Genomic DNA, 17,167 nt, shown 5'->3' with positions numbered 1-17,167 from the left:
AAAACTGGCCATCCGAGCCGAGTCCGCGACCAATACAAGATTTTTAAGGCTGATAACAACACTAACATTTTATGATTTTAAAAATCAAACTGACCAGTAGTTTGGTTTTTTTTTCTTTCAGATGGAAGAAACATAAACAGCTTCCCTAAAATGTATTTGTGTGTACTTGGGTGGGGAGGACAATGTAATGCAGCTTAAAAATAACCTTGTTTTATTGCCACAGTAACTCGTGGATTACTCAACTGGCTCCAAGCGTGTGTTGCTGACAGGGAAGTTGCAAAGTCCCCTCAGCTGGGCAAAGTATACAAGATCAACATTCATAGCATGATTAAAAGTGTTTCTCCCATCTCTTCTTTACTCTTTAAATTTTCATTTCTCTGCTGTTATAAATGCTGATACTGATACAGTGGGGCAAAAAAGTATTTAGTCAGCCACCGATTGTGCAAGTTCCCCCACCTAAAATGATGACAGAGGTCAGTAATTTGCACCAGAGGTACACTTCAACTGTGAGAGACAGAATGTGAAAAAAAAATCCATGAATTCACATGGTAGGATTTGTAAAGAATTTATTCGTAATTTAGGGTGGAAAATAAGTATTTGGTCACCTCAAACAAGGAAAATCTCTGGCTCTCACAGACCTGTAACGTCTTCTGTAAGAAGCTTTTCTGTCCCCCACTCGTTACCTGTATGAATGGCACCTGTTTGAACTCATCATCTGTATAAAAGACACCTGTCCACAGCCTCAAACAGTCAGACTCCAAACTCCGCCATGGCCAAGACCAAAGAGCTTTCGAAGGACACCAGGAAAAGTATTGTAGACCTGCACCAGACTGGGAAGAGTGAATCTACAATAGGCAAGCAGCTTGGTGTGAAAAAATCAACTGTGGGAGCAATCATCAGAAAATGGAAGACATACAAGACCACTGATAATCTCCCTCGATCTGGGGCTCCACGCAAGATCTCATCCCGTGGGGTCAAAATGATCATGAGAACGGTGAGCAAAGATCCCAGAACCACACGGGGGGACCTGGTGAATGACCTGCAGAGAGCTGGGACCAAAGTAACAAAGGTCACCATCAGTAACACACTACAACGGCAGGGAATCAAATCCCGCAGTGCCAGACGTGTTCCGCTGCTGAAGCCAGTGCATGTCCAGGCCCGTCTGAAGTTTGCCAGAGAGCACATGGATGATACAGCAGAGGATTGGGAGAATGTCATGTGGTCAGATGAAACCAAAGTAGAACTTTTTGGTATAAACTCAACTCGTCGTGTTTGGAGGAAGAAGAATACTGAGTTGCATCCCAAGAACACCATACCTACTGTGAAGCATGGGGGTGGAAACATCATGCTATGGGGCTGTTTTTCTGCCAAGGGGACAGGACGACTGATCCGTGTTAAGGACAGAATGAATGGGGCCATGTATCGTGAGATTTTGAGCCAAAACCTCCTTCCATCAGTGAGAACTTTGAAGATGAAATGAGGCTGGGTCTTCCAACATGACAATGATCCGAAACACACTGCCCAGGCAACAAAGGAGTGGCTCCGTAAGAAGCATTTGAAAGTCCTGGAGTGGCCTAGCCAGTCTCCAGACCTCAACCCCATAGAAAATCTGTGGCGGGAGTTGAAAGTCCGTGTTGCTCGGCGACAGCCCCAAAACATCACTGCTCTCGAGAAGATCTGCATGGAGGAATGGGCCAAAATACCAGCTACTGTGTGTGCAAACCTGGTAAAGACCTATAGTAAACGTTTGACCTCTGTTATTGCCAACAAAGGTTATGTTACAAAGTATTGAGTTGTATTTTTGTTATTGACCAAATACTTATTTTCCACCCTAATTTACGAATAAATTCTTTACAAATCCTACCATGTGGATTCATGGATTTTTTTTTCACATTCTGTCTCTCACAGTTGAAGTGTACCTCTGGTGCAAATTACTGACCTCTGTCATCATTTTAGGTGGGGGAACTTGCACAATCGGTGGCTGACTAAATACTTTTTTGCCCCACTGTATATGAGCAAATAGCTCATTTCAACCGATATATATCGGCTCCCCTGGTACATCAACTGGGCCCTAGCAGAGTGTAAAAAAGTAGTTAGTTAGTTTTCCTAAAAAAAATTAGACGATATATCAGAATTTTGGATTTGTAAACCACAAATATCGGTATTGGTATCAGTCTTAAAAGTCCTATATCAAACAGCTGTAGTGGAGTGTTTCTTCTGTACATCTATAACAGCAGGCAGATGTAGTTTGTAAAAACAAATCGACTGAGACTGCCAAAGCCACTCTACCTGATGGCAGATGCTTCCCCCATGGGGGAAGCATCTGCTTCAATTCTGTAAGATCAGATCAGCTGCTTCAATTCTGTAGATCTGAGCCGTACATTAAATACTCACATGAACCTGTACTTTGAATTCTGTATGAGCTGTATAAAATGCAGCTATGCATAAGAGTTTTGAATGAATAATTCGATTAGATAACTCTTTATTGTCTAATCAAATTATATAGAAATGAATAGAAATGTTACATGAGAAGGTGTGTCTTTGACTGTTCCTGCATAACTTAGTTTCGGACTAGTTGACAAGTTATGCTCCGGTCATTTGATGTTTCCAAGATAGATGTTCTTTTGTAATATAGTTAATTTTTTTTTATATTTCATTTATCCACCATCATACATACAAGCTAAGAAGAGGTCGTTATACTAACAAGAGGTATCAATGCTGGGCCAAAGTTCAGCACATGGTTAAAGTTTGTAATCCAGCCAGGGTGTAAATATCACTCAGCAGCCAGAGCTGAAGCAGGTAGCATCAACAGATAAATCTACTCTACCCGGCTTAAATCACAAGAGCACCTCTGACCAAAAAGCTGTAGATTTTTCTTGTTTGCACAAATTAATCCAGATTCACATTAATTGTGTTCACAGCTCCAACAAAATGAGGAAGAGGAGGGGGAGAAACACAATTAGGTTGAATTACAATTGGATGGAAGGCGAGGACAAGGAGAAGGAAGCTTAGGATGAGGAGGAAGAGAAGCAGCAGGAGCATCTTTAGGGCTCCCTATGATGAGGTTTGTTTCATTAATATGGTCCTCTCACAAAGAAAGATGACTTGTTTTAGTTCACCTACTTCCTGTATTAAATAGTGATGTGCAAAATGTTGTGAAAAACCATGGAGCAGGTATGTATAGTGCATCTGCAGGTAAATGAACATCAAATCTCTAAGACAGACTGAAATCTGTATATTTATCACCCTTATGATAAAACCCACGTCAGCCATTGGTTTATGGACTTTGTATTTTGAAGCCTCAACATTTGCTTTATTGCTGTTGCTATGTTGGGACCATATTAGGATGAGGGATCAGAATCTGGAGTCATGCACACTATTGTTTCATTTAGTGTGTATTCATAAGATTCGTACAGCAGATCCAAGTTGTGCCTTGAAAACAGGAAAGTCGTCTGCATAGAGGAGAACTGTAATAGCAGGCTTTTTACAAAGTGAGGCTTTGTGCACTCGTTTTACTTCTGTCACCCTGTTTTGATGCAGATTTCACTTGAAATCAGGCAAGAACTGGACTTATTTTTTATGTGTTCTTGTGAATTGATTGTGTATCGCATATGTTTGATTTGACTTTCTGCAAGACAACAGTCGTCCACTGGCCAAAAAAGTTTTCCAAATACCTCCACGTGATCTAGCCTGGATTTAGAAAAGAATAGCACAAAAAATCTGCACCTCCTGCTTCAGATGAAATTTGTGTTTCTGTGTTCAGAGGCAGCGGTGAGAGGGGAGACCTCGGCTCATCCAGCTGGAGAGCCTGACCAGGACGAGTCGAACATTAACTCAGCTCTTCCAGGGCACCCTGCAGACTCGGCTGTTGGCAACAACGAGGGATGACGTGAACGCCAAACAGGAGTCGATCACAGGTCAACTGCAGGTATGCGAGTCAGACCTTCTGAGGAGGGTTTCACTTCTCTCTCTTCTTTATAATTGACTCTTTTCTCTCTCTTTCAGCTCCTTGTCTCAGAGTGGGAGGGGTTTGAAGCACAAAGGGAGGAACTTGTCGTTTGGTTGGCTGATATGGATGTCTGCCTGAGTGAGGTTGACCAGCTGACAGGAAACACCAGTGAAAAACTGAAACAACTGCAGGTGTGGGCTTGTTTTGATATGACATATATTTGATATGATACATACGTCAGAGACATTATCCTAAACTGAACTAACAAAGGACCATGAGTACAACATGAAATGTACATTACATAGCGTAAGTGTAACCCAACTTGTGAATTATTATTAAGAATGACCGAACTCCCACTAGCCAGTATCAGAAGATCTAGGATCGGCAGGAGCCCAAGGTATAAACACCAATAAGAAGAGACCACACCACAATATACTGTTCACAAATTTGTTATATTTGACACACAGCAGCTGCAACAATGTAATGAAAAAACAATAAAATAAAATACAAAATATTTCCCCCAAAATAACAAACTAAATAAAAGTGCGCGCATACAGCTTTCTCTGAGTCAATTATATGAGTGGATAATGTCTGATAACTGATGGATCGTTGGGGCCCGTTCAGTTTGTTTAATGTTTGTCCTACCACACTCCGATGAAGGAAGAAAGTTCGTAGTCCTGCAGGTATCTGAAGCTTCAATGGGAACGAAACTTTGGCTTCAATAAAACCTTGGCAAATCCTTTTCAATTTCGGGTTGGCTCGCCATCCAGTTAACTGGAACTGTGGAATCACTGCTCCTCGATGGGGCTTGCTTCAGACTGGGTCCGTCTGTCGAGTCATCCTTTTACCAGATAACAAAAAAATCTGACCTATAAACAGGTCACAGGTCCATATAGTCACATTCACCGTTGTGAAACAGCCACACTTACTTAAAACATTCAAAAATGAACAATAAGTATTAGTGTAACTCTATATCTTAATTCAGCTAGCTCTGTTGTACAACAAAATTATATCACTGCAGCATCATATCCTCTTAGATGAGCTATAATTTTATCAACCTGACGGCTGACAATGTTCTCAAAAAAAACACAGCTTCTATAGTTAACACTGTAGCTGCAGTCAGCAACTCACAGTAGCTCACCAGACTTGTGCATTATAACCAACTCAAAGAACACAACTGAAAATCTGAGAATCGGCGTACAATTGGATTAACTTGTTAAACATAAAACTGATTAGCACCATTTCTTTTGTTTTTTTTCTTAAACGTAATATGATTGCAGTCACTAGCCATTTCACACACAGAACACAGTCAAATTCTGCTAGCGTGAGCGCTAGCAGTTAGCTTAGCGGCTAGCGGACTCGCCGTCCCGTTAAGTCTGCCCTTTTTATCCTTAACAAATTAGGTTTTCCCCACTTTTCGTACTCACCGTTGACAGGGTGAAACTCTGAACAACCAAAAACAACTGCAGCAGACTTGCTTTTAACTCCTAGCGATTAGACTTCGGGAACATTAGTTTCTCTGGCACATGGCATTATATGAACAGGAACGAAATGGCAACACAGGAAATCATGTGATCAAGGTCAACAGCAAGGGTCACTGGGAGCTCATTGCTGATTGGCCAAGTTAAATGACAACAGATAATCTTATTGGTCCACATCTTCCTCTAAACATAAAAGAAAAAAGAAATGACTAAATTCTTTACATTATACATGAAAAAAACCTACTTTCCACTGCTCTTTTTTTCTAGCTGGGCTACATAAGGCTGAAGTTCATTGATCATTTTAATCATAAACTTGTTGAAATATTTTTACTGAACATGCAAACATCTGCTGATGAAAATGTGTTGATTTATTGGTCTGTTATGAAGCTATTGCTATTTCTAATGTGTTTTATCACTTTCTGATGTTTTATTAATTAAACAATACATGTATTATTTGTTGTGTTATCTATAGCTATAGTATTTATATATATTTATTTATAGTATAGCAAATATGGTAAATGGTAAATGGCCTGTATTTATATAGCGCTTTACTAGTCCCTAAGGACCCCAAAGCGCTTTACATATCCAGTCATCCACCCATTCACACACACATTCACACACTGGTGATGGCAAGCTACATTGTAGCCACAGCCACAAAATATATTTAATTATTACTGTTTAAAACACTAATATGTGACATGTATTAGTAGTGATGTTGTGCTGAGGGTTAAAATGCCTTTTTGTCTTTTGGTAACTACAAAATGACAATAAACCATTAATATATGTCTATGCTGTGCTAGTATTTATTTTGCCCTACTCAAATTCAATTTTTGATGCATTTTATTTTGAAAGATTTAAAATGGTTTTTTAAAGAACCACTCAAAAAAGGTTCTTTAAAATGGTTCTTTAAAATTGTTCTTTTAAAGAACCATTTGAAGGACCTTTTTAAAAATGGTTCTTTAAAATTGTTCTTTTAAAGAACCATTTGAAGGACCTTTTTAAAAATGGTTCTTTAAAGAACCATTTTTAAAAAGGTTCTTTGAAAAACCATTAAAGGTGCCCCAAAGAACCATTTCTTGATGGTTCTTTGGGGCACCTTTAAAGGTTCTTCAATGAACCACTGAAAGAAATGGTTCTTCAAAGAACCATTGTTTGAAAGGTTCTTTGTGGCACCAAAAAAGGTTCTTCTATGGCATCAGTCTAAAGAACCACTTTTGGTTCCAGTTGGCACCTTTATTTTTCTGAGTGCAGGAGGACATTACATCCTGCCACAACAACAAAAAACTGTGCTGATCCTGTGATTCATATAAATTATTAAGGCAGCATTTAAGAGCTGTCTGGCTTCTAATTCTGAGCTCATTCAGACGATGCCTCTATGAGAATACTGTACATCTGCTCTCATGCATATCAAGTTTTTCGCCTCCAGGTAAACTCAGCAAACTGTATTTGTGTTCCTCCTACTGTCTGAGCGTCACGTTTTCTGTGAGTCACAGTTTCCCTGGCTCCATTCATGCAGATGTTATTTTCTGTGACTTACAGTAGCAGCTCATGTCCATAGAGAGAGACAGAGAGAGGGCGGAGAGGAAGATGTAGAATCAGTGAGTCATTGTTCCTGCGAAGGCGACTGCAGGAAGCCTCTGTCGCCAGGATACCACCATGATCTGGGATAGCCCTTCGTGGGTCCAGTAAATTAATGGTTTCCACACATCTCTTTTTTTCCCCCCACATATCCTCCAGAGTCCTTTTGTTTCTGAACTCAAGAATCACTGATATCACCGTCTGTCCTGATATTATAAACATCTAGATTTGTTTTGTTTTACTATAAAATCTTTGAAAAATGTTGTCATGCAGTTTAATTGCTGATGATTACATTGTTAACGTCTCCACATCCAGTTCAGTAAATGCAAGAATTCCAGCTGGAAGTGTATAGCAAACAGCTATGCTCAGTACACATTAACAAACAGGACTGAACGGTATTCAGTTTTACAAATAATTTTGAAATCAGAGGACGTCAGAGGTGAGAGGTACAACAGTGAGTGTCTATAGTCATCTGTAAAACACGGTGGAGGTGCTGTCACGGTTTGGGTCTGCATTTCAGCCAGTGGTGTTGGAGATCGGGTCAAGATTTAATTATAAACACAGAATAGTGTGAACACTGTGCAGTACCATCTGGAAAGCATCTGATTGACAGCAGCTTCATTTCACTATTACAATTATCCCAAGCACACTGGCAATGCATTCAAAGCATACCTAGATAGAAAAACACACAATGGAAGAGCTTTGAATGTGCTTTAGGAAGCCTGCAGAACTATTCCTGAAGACTACTTCAAGAAATTACTAGACAACTGTCTAAGAGAGCTCAGGATGGGTTGAAGAATAAAGGTTTTTACTGAAGTTCTAATAAAAAAACAATGCAGCACATCAAATATTTGCCTTATATACTCTATTTCCATCTACGGTAGTATCTACTTCCCCTTTTCCTAGAGAAATAAGAGACTTTTGCACTGAATTGCATTTGAGCTAATTATTAAAACAAAACAAACAAACAATTACGCGATTTTAACTTGACGTTTTTGAAGGGCATCTGTGATTTTTATAAAAACTGTTTTATTGATTTAAGTATTTATCTCTTAAGCCCTTTGTCAGGTACAAAGAAGGTCTTTACCTGACTGAAAATCATGATTCAATATTCTGTACACATCCACAAGTGCCTTTCTTGCTAGCTGCACATGCGCATTATCACCTTTGATGTCTTGGCACTTAACCTAGCCTAGCTTTTGGGGTCACAAGCAGACAACTTAGGGCCCCAGTGGTGGCATGGATCCTGGACAGCGTCGAATAAAAGCTGTATATTTATTTGCAATTTTTGTATTCCTAAGTAATTAGTGTCATAATTAACTTTTTCGAATAACTCTGGTGACTGAGCTTGATTCCAAAAACTAACGGAGCCTCTCTGACGCCACTCCACCCCTTACAAATGAAGCCGAATGGTTTAGCCCACCCATTAACGAAAGGAAAGAAGGAGAGAAGGAGGAAAACTGAGGAAAAGAAAAAGGTAAGCAGAGCACTCCCCAAAATTGACATGAGTTGGTAGAGACAGTGAGAAACAGGTGAAACTTTAGCAGTAAGCTTTAATGTGCTGTTTCAGACTGATGAAACGGACATTAAAATACCACAATGACACGTCTTATTAATTAAAATAAAAATAGGTGGACGCTTACGGCACTTATGCTGCTTTTGCTAGTTCTAATGAAACACCATGATCCAGCATTATAGTGAAGTAAACAACTCAAATAAGCTTTTAAAGATGAAGTGGATCCAAGCGCCAAAATTTTAATGTTTGTCCCTCTTAGCAACTGGAATTTTCACAGTTTTCCAACTAGGCCATCATTTTCCATCTCGGGAAACAAGCGTTTTACTGCAGAAATTCAACCGCTGGATCCTTCTCGTAGAGTTTTTTCCTCTCATAAATTAAAAACTTCTTCTTTATTTCAAGTCAGTGAAGTTTATGTATCCAATGCATGAAGTCTCCTTTACCCTTGGCTCAGCTTTCTCATGCTTGCATACTCTATAATTAATTTTTAATATTATTATTGTTATTATTAAAAGACTAAGAGATATATATATATATATATATATATATATATATATATATATATATATATATATAAATAAATAAAACCATTTACCATCACACCAGCAGGCACTTTAGAATTATCCGTTAACCTAGCGAGTATATCTTTGGACAGTTTCAAACATAGCGCTGAGCAGGTTCTATTGGCTAACTTGTGTAAATAATCTAACAACCCTCTCGCAGTTTTAGCTGTATTAACCTAAGTACCTCCGCAACAGAAGCCCAGAACTGAAAGATTGAAATAACAAAAACATAAGGAACTACAATTCATCCATGCGTCTTTCTCCACTTATCAAATTCTGGGCTGTGGGAGGAGGATGGAGTCTGTCCCAGCTGTCACGGGTTAAGAGGAAGGGTACATCCTGGACAGGTTTGGAAATTTATCACAGAGCCAACACACAGACTAGCACTCTTGCTCAGTTTGGAATTACTAATAAACCTAACCGTCTGCATGTCTATGGACTGTGGGAGGAAGCTTGAGTATCCAGTAAACATGCAAAGTCCCCACAGAAAGGCCCCAGATTGCATTCAAACACAGAACCTCCATGCCGTGAGGCACCACTGCTAACCATTGCATCACTGTGTAGCCCCACCATCATCTTAAGTCATCTGCTGTACTGTTGAGCTTTATTTATTGTGGGCCCGGTGGTTTTCAAGCATTGTGCCGTGAGATAAATAAGCTGTTCTGAGGAAGTCGATGTGTTTCAGGCTGATGAAATGGTACTTCAGAATAACGCAACGACACTGCTGCTTAATTTAAATGGGGATAGATTTTTTTTTTTTTTTAGCTTTTGCTAGTTCTAAACACCCACGGGCAGCACACTAAGATACACGTGTTACTTTATCTGTCTAATTTTTGTGTTTGAGATCATAAACTTAATTTAATGTAATGCATTTTTACTGCACAAGATTATCAAGATAATTACAATAGTTACAGTTATTATGGTGTGCCTTGACCTCTATATCTTGACCCCAAAGCCTTGAAAATAGTGTTAATAGTTTTTCAGACCGGTCAAAAGACTCTTCAGAGATGTGCATCACCAAAGGAAGGGGGCCACAGACACTGTTTATTATAGGGCCCAGAGTTCTGTGCTACTCCCCTGGTACTATTATTCATGTCTATATTCATATTAAGCTTTAATTGATGCTAGAAACCTTTTTTTTTGTTATTAGAATTAGGCAAAGCCCAAAATGAATAAACTGTATGCTGAAAGCAGTTCTGTGTTGTGTCATGGGATAGTGAAGCAGCAGCCACCCACAGTGTTTTAACAATCATAGACACTCTGGTTTATGAGATGAGGTGTGAAAGGTTTCAAGCAACCAGTGGCTGAAAATGTAACAACAATATGTGTGATTATGTCCTCTAAAAATAGAGGTGTGAGTCTGACACAATATTGAAAAGCAGGAAACTGGTCATGTCCTCGTTGTCCGACCACGCTACCATCATATGTGCTTTCGCTTACCTTCTTTTAAGACAAACAGCGTTTTAAAATAAAAATAATATTCTGTTCTATAGTTTAAATAGTGAGCCACGAGTATAACTTGTGAAAATTTGGCACTTTTAATGCACCGCACATTGTACAGTCATTGATGTTTGGAATAAAAGTATTGATGAGACTGTTTCATTACACTAAGATAATTAGATTCATAGTATGAACAGTGTGTGCATCTTATTCTGCCCTCTTTGAAACAGTACTCCCTCATTAAGACTCATAATGGCTGTTGTTTGACTCTTTTTGCCATTAATTAGATAAACGCTGCATGCCCTCTGTCTCACTGCATTTGTAGGAAGTCAGATGTTTGATTTCTGTCTCCAATAATATAAAACACATTCAGTAGACATTAGTGCAGTGTGTACTCTTATCAGAAGTTTCACTCTGTGTCTAAGATAAGAGCAGTTTTAACTATGGATGCTTGGAATATGGATCAGACGCCTGGGTATTTTAATCGTGTGTTTGAAACGGTGTGGTAAAAAGAGAGAACACATCCTCTTTCAGTTAGGTTTTACATATCAGGAGTAATGGAGAATTCATCTTGTCCATACTAGATTATTAATTTTGGGTAAACACAACGTCAGATGCTGCACAAGGTGCTCGGGTCCTGCAGCATCAGTCTTTTTCTAATTGCACTGTGAGCAGATTTAACATAGCTGAACTGAAGCTACAAACACTGGAAGTGATTCACAGTGCCATGGTGAAGAAAAGGAAGCGGCCAGGACCCGAAATAAACTTTTTCTCCTCTTTCTCATTTGCAACTGAAGTAAAAGTAAAAGAGAAGAATAAACTTGATTGACTTATGAGTTGGTATTAAATATGTTAGAGGGTGACCTTAGCACCCAGAGCCTTGAATGTCCACAAGCAACCAGATCTCAGCATCAAAGCAATCTGCAATGAACGAGCCACTTCCAGAGGCTTATAGATTTAGCTTTTTGGAATTTTTCGGACCATTTTCTGACCTTGTGGGCAATTTGCTGGTATTCCCACTCTTGGATGTACAAAATTCCTGTTTTTATAGAGGTTTTCATAGTTACTGATGATCAGTTTATCACAAGCAATTGATTTGCAGCACCTGGTTGCTAAGTACCCTGTTAAGTCCTGTGGAAGCAGGGTGTACTTAGTTTTTCACATATTGTTCACATACATATATATTACCTAATATAATGAATATTCTGGACAATTGACTGTCAAAACCACATATTTAATATATCTCCTCTTTTCCCTTTTATAGAACTTTGTAAGAATTATTTTTCTGAGATGGTTAAATTTTCCACTTATCTAGTAGCAACTTCAGATGCGCTGTATATCATATACCACCGACTGGTTTCAAGCTAAATGTGTCAGGCACCTCCCTCCACCACTGGAGAAGAGATAACTCCAGAGATTTGTTTATTTGTAATCAGATTGCTGTTTTTCATTATTATCGGCTCTGGGGATCATCTCCTTTTGGTGTCAGTGCAGCTGTTTAGGTTAATAGGCTGCTTTATTAAGTGCTGTTAATCCATTTCCAAGAGGACACGGACAGATGTGGTGACTAAAGACTTTTCTGCTGCAATTAATAGTGATGTTCGTGCATCAGGGCAGAGCTTAAATTCAGCTGGTTTTTCAGGAATTGGAAAGCACCACCTTTGATACTGATTGGCCTGCCTTTGTTTGAATGGGTTATATTTTTCTTAATCTTTTGGTCATGAGCATTCATTCACCCCACTCGCCCAAAATTTGTGTAGTAAGACGATAGTTTGAACTGTTCTATTTTTGTGTGCGTGAGAGGGGTAGGTTATCATGCAGGCAGGGGAGGGGCCTGGATTTCATCTCTGATTTGCGACCATCTGCCTCCTCCAGGCAGCTGCTGGCCCGATCCAAGCATAACCGCCCCGCCTGTCCTTTCCCAATGCCCCACGGGATTTATGGAGAGGTCACCACTGCTGCTGGAGAGACACTGCCACCTAATACTCTCAGACAATCAGCAGCAATGATCACCTACACATGCATGCTTACTGATGGGGAGAACAGATGTATGGAAATATTAGAGAGGATACAAATGAGGCTCTGCAAGCATTATTAGGATCAGTGAACGAAGCCTTTGTTCTGTTTTAAAATTTAAAAATGATGCATCAACGTGGTCAGAAAAGAGCTCCACCTAATTCAACAAGACAAAAGGAAGGAGAGAGAGGGGGGTTGACAAGCGACTGAGAATGGATTTCCCCCTCTGTGTTGCCATGGTGACGGCAGTGGATGGTGGATGAATGATTTCCTGTACAGCTGTGTATCTCGGAGGGGAGAGTGCGGGAAAGAGGTGGAGCTCGCTGAGGAAGGCTTCCATGTTTCCCCTTAATTTGTGCATCAATGATTTTGTGGTGATTTGTGTTTTCAGCCCAATGTTGCATATTTTAACGCAAAAGAAAACACAGTTACGGTTCCTCCTACTTCAAAGATTTCACGTCTTGTAGCCTTGCTTGCTTCTTGGGGGCTTCTGCTGATATTGATTATGAGATCTGGTGACTGTGAGGCCGTTGAGTACAGTGAAATCACCGTCATGTTTGAGTAACCAGTTTGAGATGATGTGAGTCTTGTGATGGAAGCAGTGTAAACATATGAATATCGCAGCTGAAATGGAGAATTACAATTCTGTTGTCCAATTTTGTTTAATCTGTGACCTGTAGCATCAGTTTAGTGACAGGAGTAGCATCCAGTGTGCTCTTGTAGCCCATCTGTTCCACACTTTGAGATGTTGTGTATTCAGAGATGCTCTTCTACATACCTTGATGATGACAAGTTGTTAATTGAGGTTACTCCATTCGATTAGCCCAGGGCAAGTCTAGCCATTCTCCTGTGACCTCAGGCATCAAAGTATTTTCACCCAGAGAGCTTCTGCTCGCTGGATTTTTTTCTTTCTCTGTGAACTGGAGAGATGGTTGTGTGGGAAAATCCCAATAGATCAGCAGTTTCTGTGATTGTCTGATAGATATTTACAGAAGGGTAGCTTAGAATTAAACGCTGATTGTCAGCTGATCTGCTTATTTCGTTGCTATTAATACTGACTGCAATTCATAGTATAAATTATTGGGATAACCATTTTCTGTGAAATGAAATGTATTTTTAATAAAACATGTAAGATAAAAATACAAACGGTATCAAATCAGATTTCTGGGCTTGCCAACTCTGGGAAAAGAAACTGAAATTCAGACAGATTAAGAAAATGGACATCACTCCGCCTGATGTAGTCAATCACTATGTCACCTAGATTTATGAGGTACAAGTGAGGATGACAGGTAACTAAGGGCAGCTGAAGCTCTGATGTTAATGGTTTTGTTAATATTAAGTTGTTATAGTGTCCTTTTATGTTCAGATAGCACACTTTAAAATAACGCTTATGTATGGTTATACAAAAAAAAATAGGCGTGAGGCCAGAGGACAAAAGGAACAGAGCTGTTTACTTATCATGAAATACTGCCACCCTCAGGCCAAAGTGAGACTTGCATTCCAGTGAGTGTAAACCACCAGAGGGCAGCATGAACTAAGGGAACATTTTGTACACCACCTTCCACATGTAAAGTTTTATACTTAAAGAGTTTTTAGAGATTTTAGCTTCCAGCTGGCAATACTCAAAAAAATGAAATGACTTGACAACATATAATTGGTAGATAAATGTACCTATTTATTGGCTATTGAGGGCATTAGTACCAAGAAGGCACGGACCAGACTTCATTATAACAAATCTTTTTTTTTCTTCTTTTTTTTTTTGAACAACAAGGTGACAAAAAACATTTTTACCTGCAGGGCGATCCTTTCACAGAAAGGATTATGGGCACAGACATACAGACTCTTACAAAGTGTAAGTATGACCATATAGCAGAGCCAAAGAAGTAAGACAGGAAGACTTTAAGGACATGGGTTATGAATGTATGGCTATGTACCTTAACACATGCTGTTTTAATATAAGAAACATTGCTGTCCATCAAAATAGACATTTTCAGTTAATGAGTAATTATATAAACAGTTAAAGAAAACAAAGTATGAAATATAGAAGTTGATTTAATTACACAGCTTTATTAAATCCATGTATTTGTTATGTATTGCATAAAAATTCTCATTGATGCTGTCTGATAGACTGTGTTAAAATAGCGTTTTTAAGCGCAGGACACTTAAAACCATGATAAATAAGTTTTAAACTCTCAGCTAACGGTTCTTACACTGCACGTGTCACAGGTTGGCACAAAAAGTCGCTGGAGTATCACCACATTAACACCTCGCTTTTGTTTGCTGACTGCAACAACAACAACAACAACAAAAAGAAGAAAGAGGGCAGGTGGGGTTAAACTGAGGGGTTTGATTTAGCCAACCCTACAACTTTAAATCTTAAAATGGTAATGAACACTTCCTACACCCTCATGCTGAATGAATGTGAGCTGGCAGGTGGATGGACTGCCAGGATAGTTGTTCTTTGTGTCTTTTAGATAAGCTAAGCTGTAGCTTTATAGCAAAATGATCCTACATCCTTATAAAGCAGTGTTTTTTAAAATTCATGAGCCTCAATATCTAAAACTGAACATTTCCACCATTTCTCCTAATCTCATGATTTAAAAAAAAAGAAGAAGGCTGTTGATCAAAACCAATAACTGACCTCCTCCTGCTCTTATTCATGCTGCTCAGTGGGGCAAAGAAAAACTGAAAAATTAACCCAATAAAATAGTTTGGAAACATCGGTTCAGGGAAAGAGTCTCCATTTCTGGTGAAAAGATGTCATCTCCACAACCAACTGCCTTACAAACCGCAGTGGAAACTGTGCCACTTCTAGAGTATTGAAATCTTGAGTAACGGTCACATCTCTTGAATCAAACCGACAATAAAACCTGTCTTTCTTGTTCAGAGCCACATGTCCTTAATACTGTCACCTACACTGGCTTGTAATACTGAATGACTTTAACCTTACACAGATTAAGTGTGTAACATATACAGTTCATAAAAAATACAACATATAAATTGATTTTTAAGAGAAAAATGTAACAAATTCCAGTTTAAAACAATAGCTGAAACAAAAGGATTAGAAGAGTCAAAGGAGAATGTATATGTATGCGTCAAAGTGTGGTTTGTTTTGGCTGACAGCCAGCCCGGCTCCATTTTGAGGCTAGATTACAGGGAAACTTTTGTGGCCGCAATCGCAGAGCGAGTCAGAACACGTAGGAACTCGCTCGACCTCATTCCTCCTAGGAAACTCGGCTGAATTTGACAGGACACAAAACATTGTGAAATCGTGATATTTTTAACATTTAATTGCCAAAAAACTAGCTCTATGTTTATGTGTGTGCGTGCGCAATTTTTAAAAAGTAAAGCAGAGCTTGAGTTCTGATGGCTTGGATCTAAGGGTGAAGGTGTGTGATTGTCAAGGCGCGAGACTGACACCTGCATAGTGTGATAAAGGCACGTCGGGTTTGTGTTCAAATGATTAAAAAGTCCAGTCTGTGAGGAGGGGGGGTGTTGGCACACTCCACTTCCAGTTGAGGTAAAATGAAGTGGTGGAGAAGAAGAAGAAGAAGAAGAGAGGAGGAAGGAGGCATGGCCGCTCTCACACAGAGGATCGTAGGTCCATGTTCCCTCCCTGCATGACTGAAATATAATGTTCCACCAAACTGGATGTAGAGACAGATGTGGTTTCAGTTTATTTCCATCTTGTCTTTGGTTTGTAGCTCAGCATGATTTCTGTCCTTTGTGTCCTCCACAGAAGATCTTTGAAAAGCTTGTCAGGTGCATTAATCTGTCTGCTGTAGACCTACATGCACAAGTCTTTTGATGACTTTGTAAAGAAGCGGATCAGTTTGGAGAAGACTGAATTAAATAAAATCTTTTTTTTTTTTTTTAAAGATGACACAATCCCTTTTGTTTCTTTTGACCTGGGGGTACAGTTTTTTAGTTCTTTTGAGCCCAGTGTTTGTTCTTAAAGTCTGATTTTCTGACAGAAACCTCAATGTCTATTGATTTATTATGTGTTATGTGAAACGTCTCGAGTGGTGCTTAAAAGGGGCAGCTTACTTGTTGCCAGTTTACTCATCGCTACTATTTGCTGCCAAGAATAGAAACCAGCTCTGCAGCGCTCCTCTCATCTCGTTCCCTGAGGCCTGAAACATCTCCACGTCTGACGTGGAGGAGCGAAAAGGGCACCCTGCGGTTGCCTACTTTGTGCTTCTGTCACACGACAAACTCGGGAACCTCTTCGCTGGTCAGGTCCAGAGAGAAGTACTTGTTGGTTCTCTTGATGGGAAACGGGTGCTGCTCGCCAAGCATGCCGGCACGCTGATCGGCAAGGCCTTGATAGCCGCCGCCTCCGCCGCTGCTGTCACTCAGCTCTTGAGCGCAACCGAATGTGTAGCTGTGGGCGGTGTCCTGGCAGAGCTCCGCCCACTGCAGGCAGTCCTTCTGATAGAGGCGGATGTCGTCTAGTGATTGGCTGTGGCGGTCAGTCGAAGACTGAGGCTTCCTGCAGGCAGACGTCTGCATGGAAAACAAGTCAAATTTATGAATAAAAACGTAGAAAATCAAACACAGATAAGTTATGAAGTTTGTCCAGGTGTTTCTTTATAGTCACTCTAAACCCTCTGCTTTACTTCCT

At 39.7% G+C, this 17,167-nt stretch overlaps 1 protein-coding gene and 3 long non-coding RNA genes across 4 annotated transcripts in view; 2 read left to right on the top strand and 2 right to left on the bottom strand.

Annotated features, from left to right (window-relative positions):
• The first annotated feature begins 2,724 nt into the window (after positions 1-2,724).
• Positions 2,725-4,792, top strand: LOC146686122 (uncharacterized). Its single transcript, XR_014916891.1, has 3 exons — positions 2,725-3,064; positions 3,764-3,928; positions 4,006-4,792. It is a non-coding gene; the product is annotated as an uncharacterized LOC146686122 (long non-coding RNA).
• On the bottom strand, positions 4,383-5,663 carry LOC146686121 (uncharacterized). The gene is made up of 2 exons (XR_014916892.1): positions 5,377-5,663; positions 4,383-4,790 (listed from the first exon to the last, which is right to left on the bottom strand). It is a non-coding gene; the product is annotated as an uncharacterized LOC146686121 (long non-coding RNA).
• Positions 5,664-8,217: 2,554 nt separating this feature from the next.
• LOC146686116 (uncharacterized) overlaps positions 8,218-17,167 on the top strand; it is a 130,768-nt gene continuing 121,818 nt past the window's right edge. Inside the window, exon 1 of the long non-coding RNA XR_014916944.1 lies at positions 8,218-8,485. This is a non-coding gene — a long non-coding RNA (uncharacterized LOC146686116). The remainder of the gene's footprint in view (positions 8,486-17,167) is intronic.
• frmd6 (FERM domain containing 6) overlaps positions 14,198-17,167 on the bottom strand; it is a 59,617-nt gene continuing 56,647 nt past the window's right edge. The window contains exon 14 of the mRNA XM_085442285.1: positions 14,198-17,049. Coding sequence (XP_085298411.1) covers positions 16,747-17,049 — 303 coding nt within the window. The 3' untranslated portion in view covers positions 14,198-16,746. The remainder of the gene's footprint in view (positions 17,050-17,167) is intronic.

Source organism: Copadichromis virginalis, linkage group LG19 (assembly GCF_057382275.1).
Source record: "Copadichromis virginalis isolate Kocher_CV1m ecotype Utaka linkage group LG19, C_Virginalis_male_GT1.1, whole genome shotgun sequence".
Taxonomy (NCBI): domain Eukaryota; kingdom Metazoa; phylum Chordata; class Actinopteri; order Cichliformes; family Cichlidae; genus Copadichromis; species Copadichromis virginalis.
This window is presented reverse-complemented; position numbering and strand designations above follow the sequence as displayed.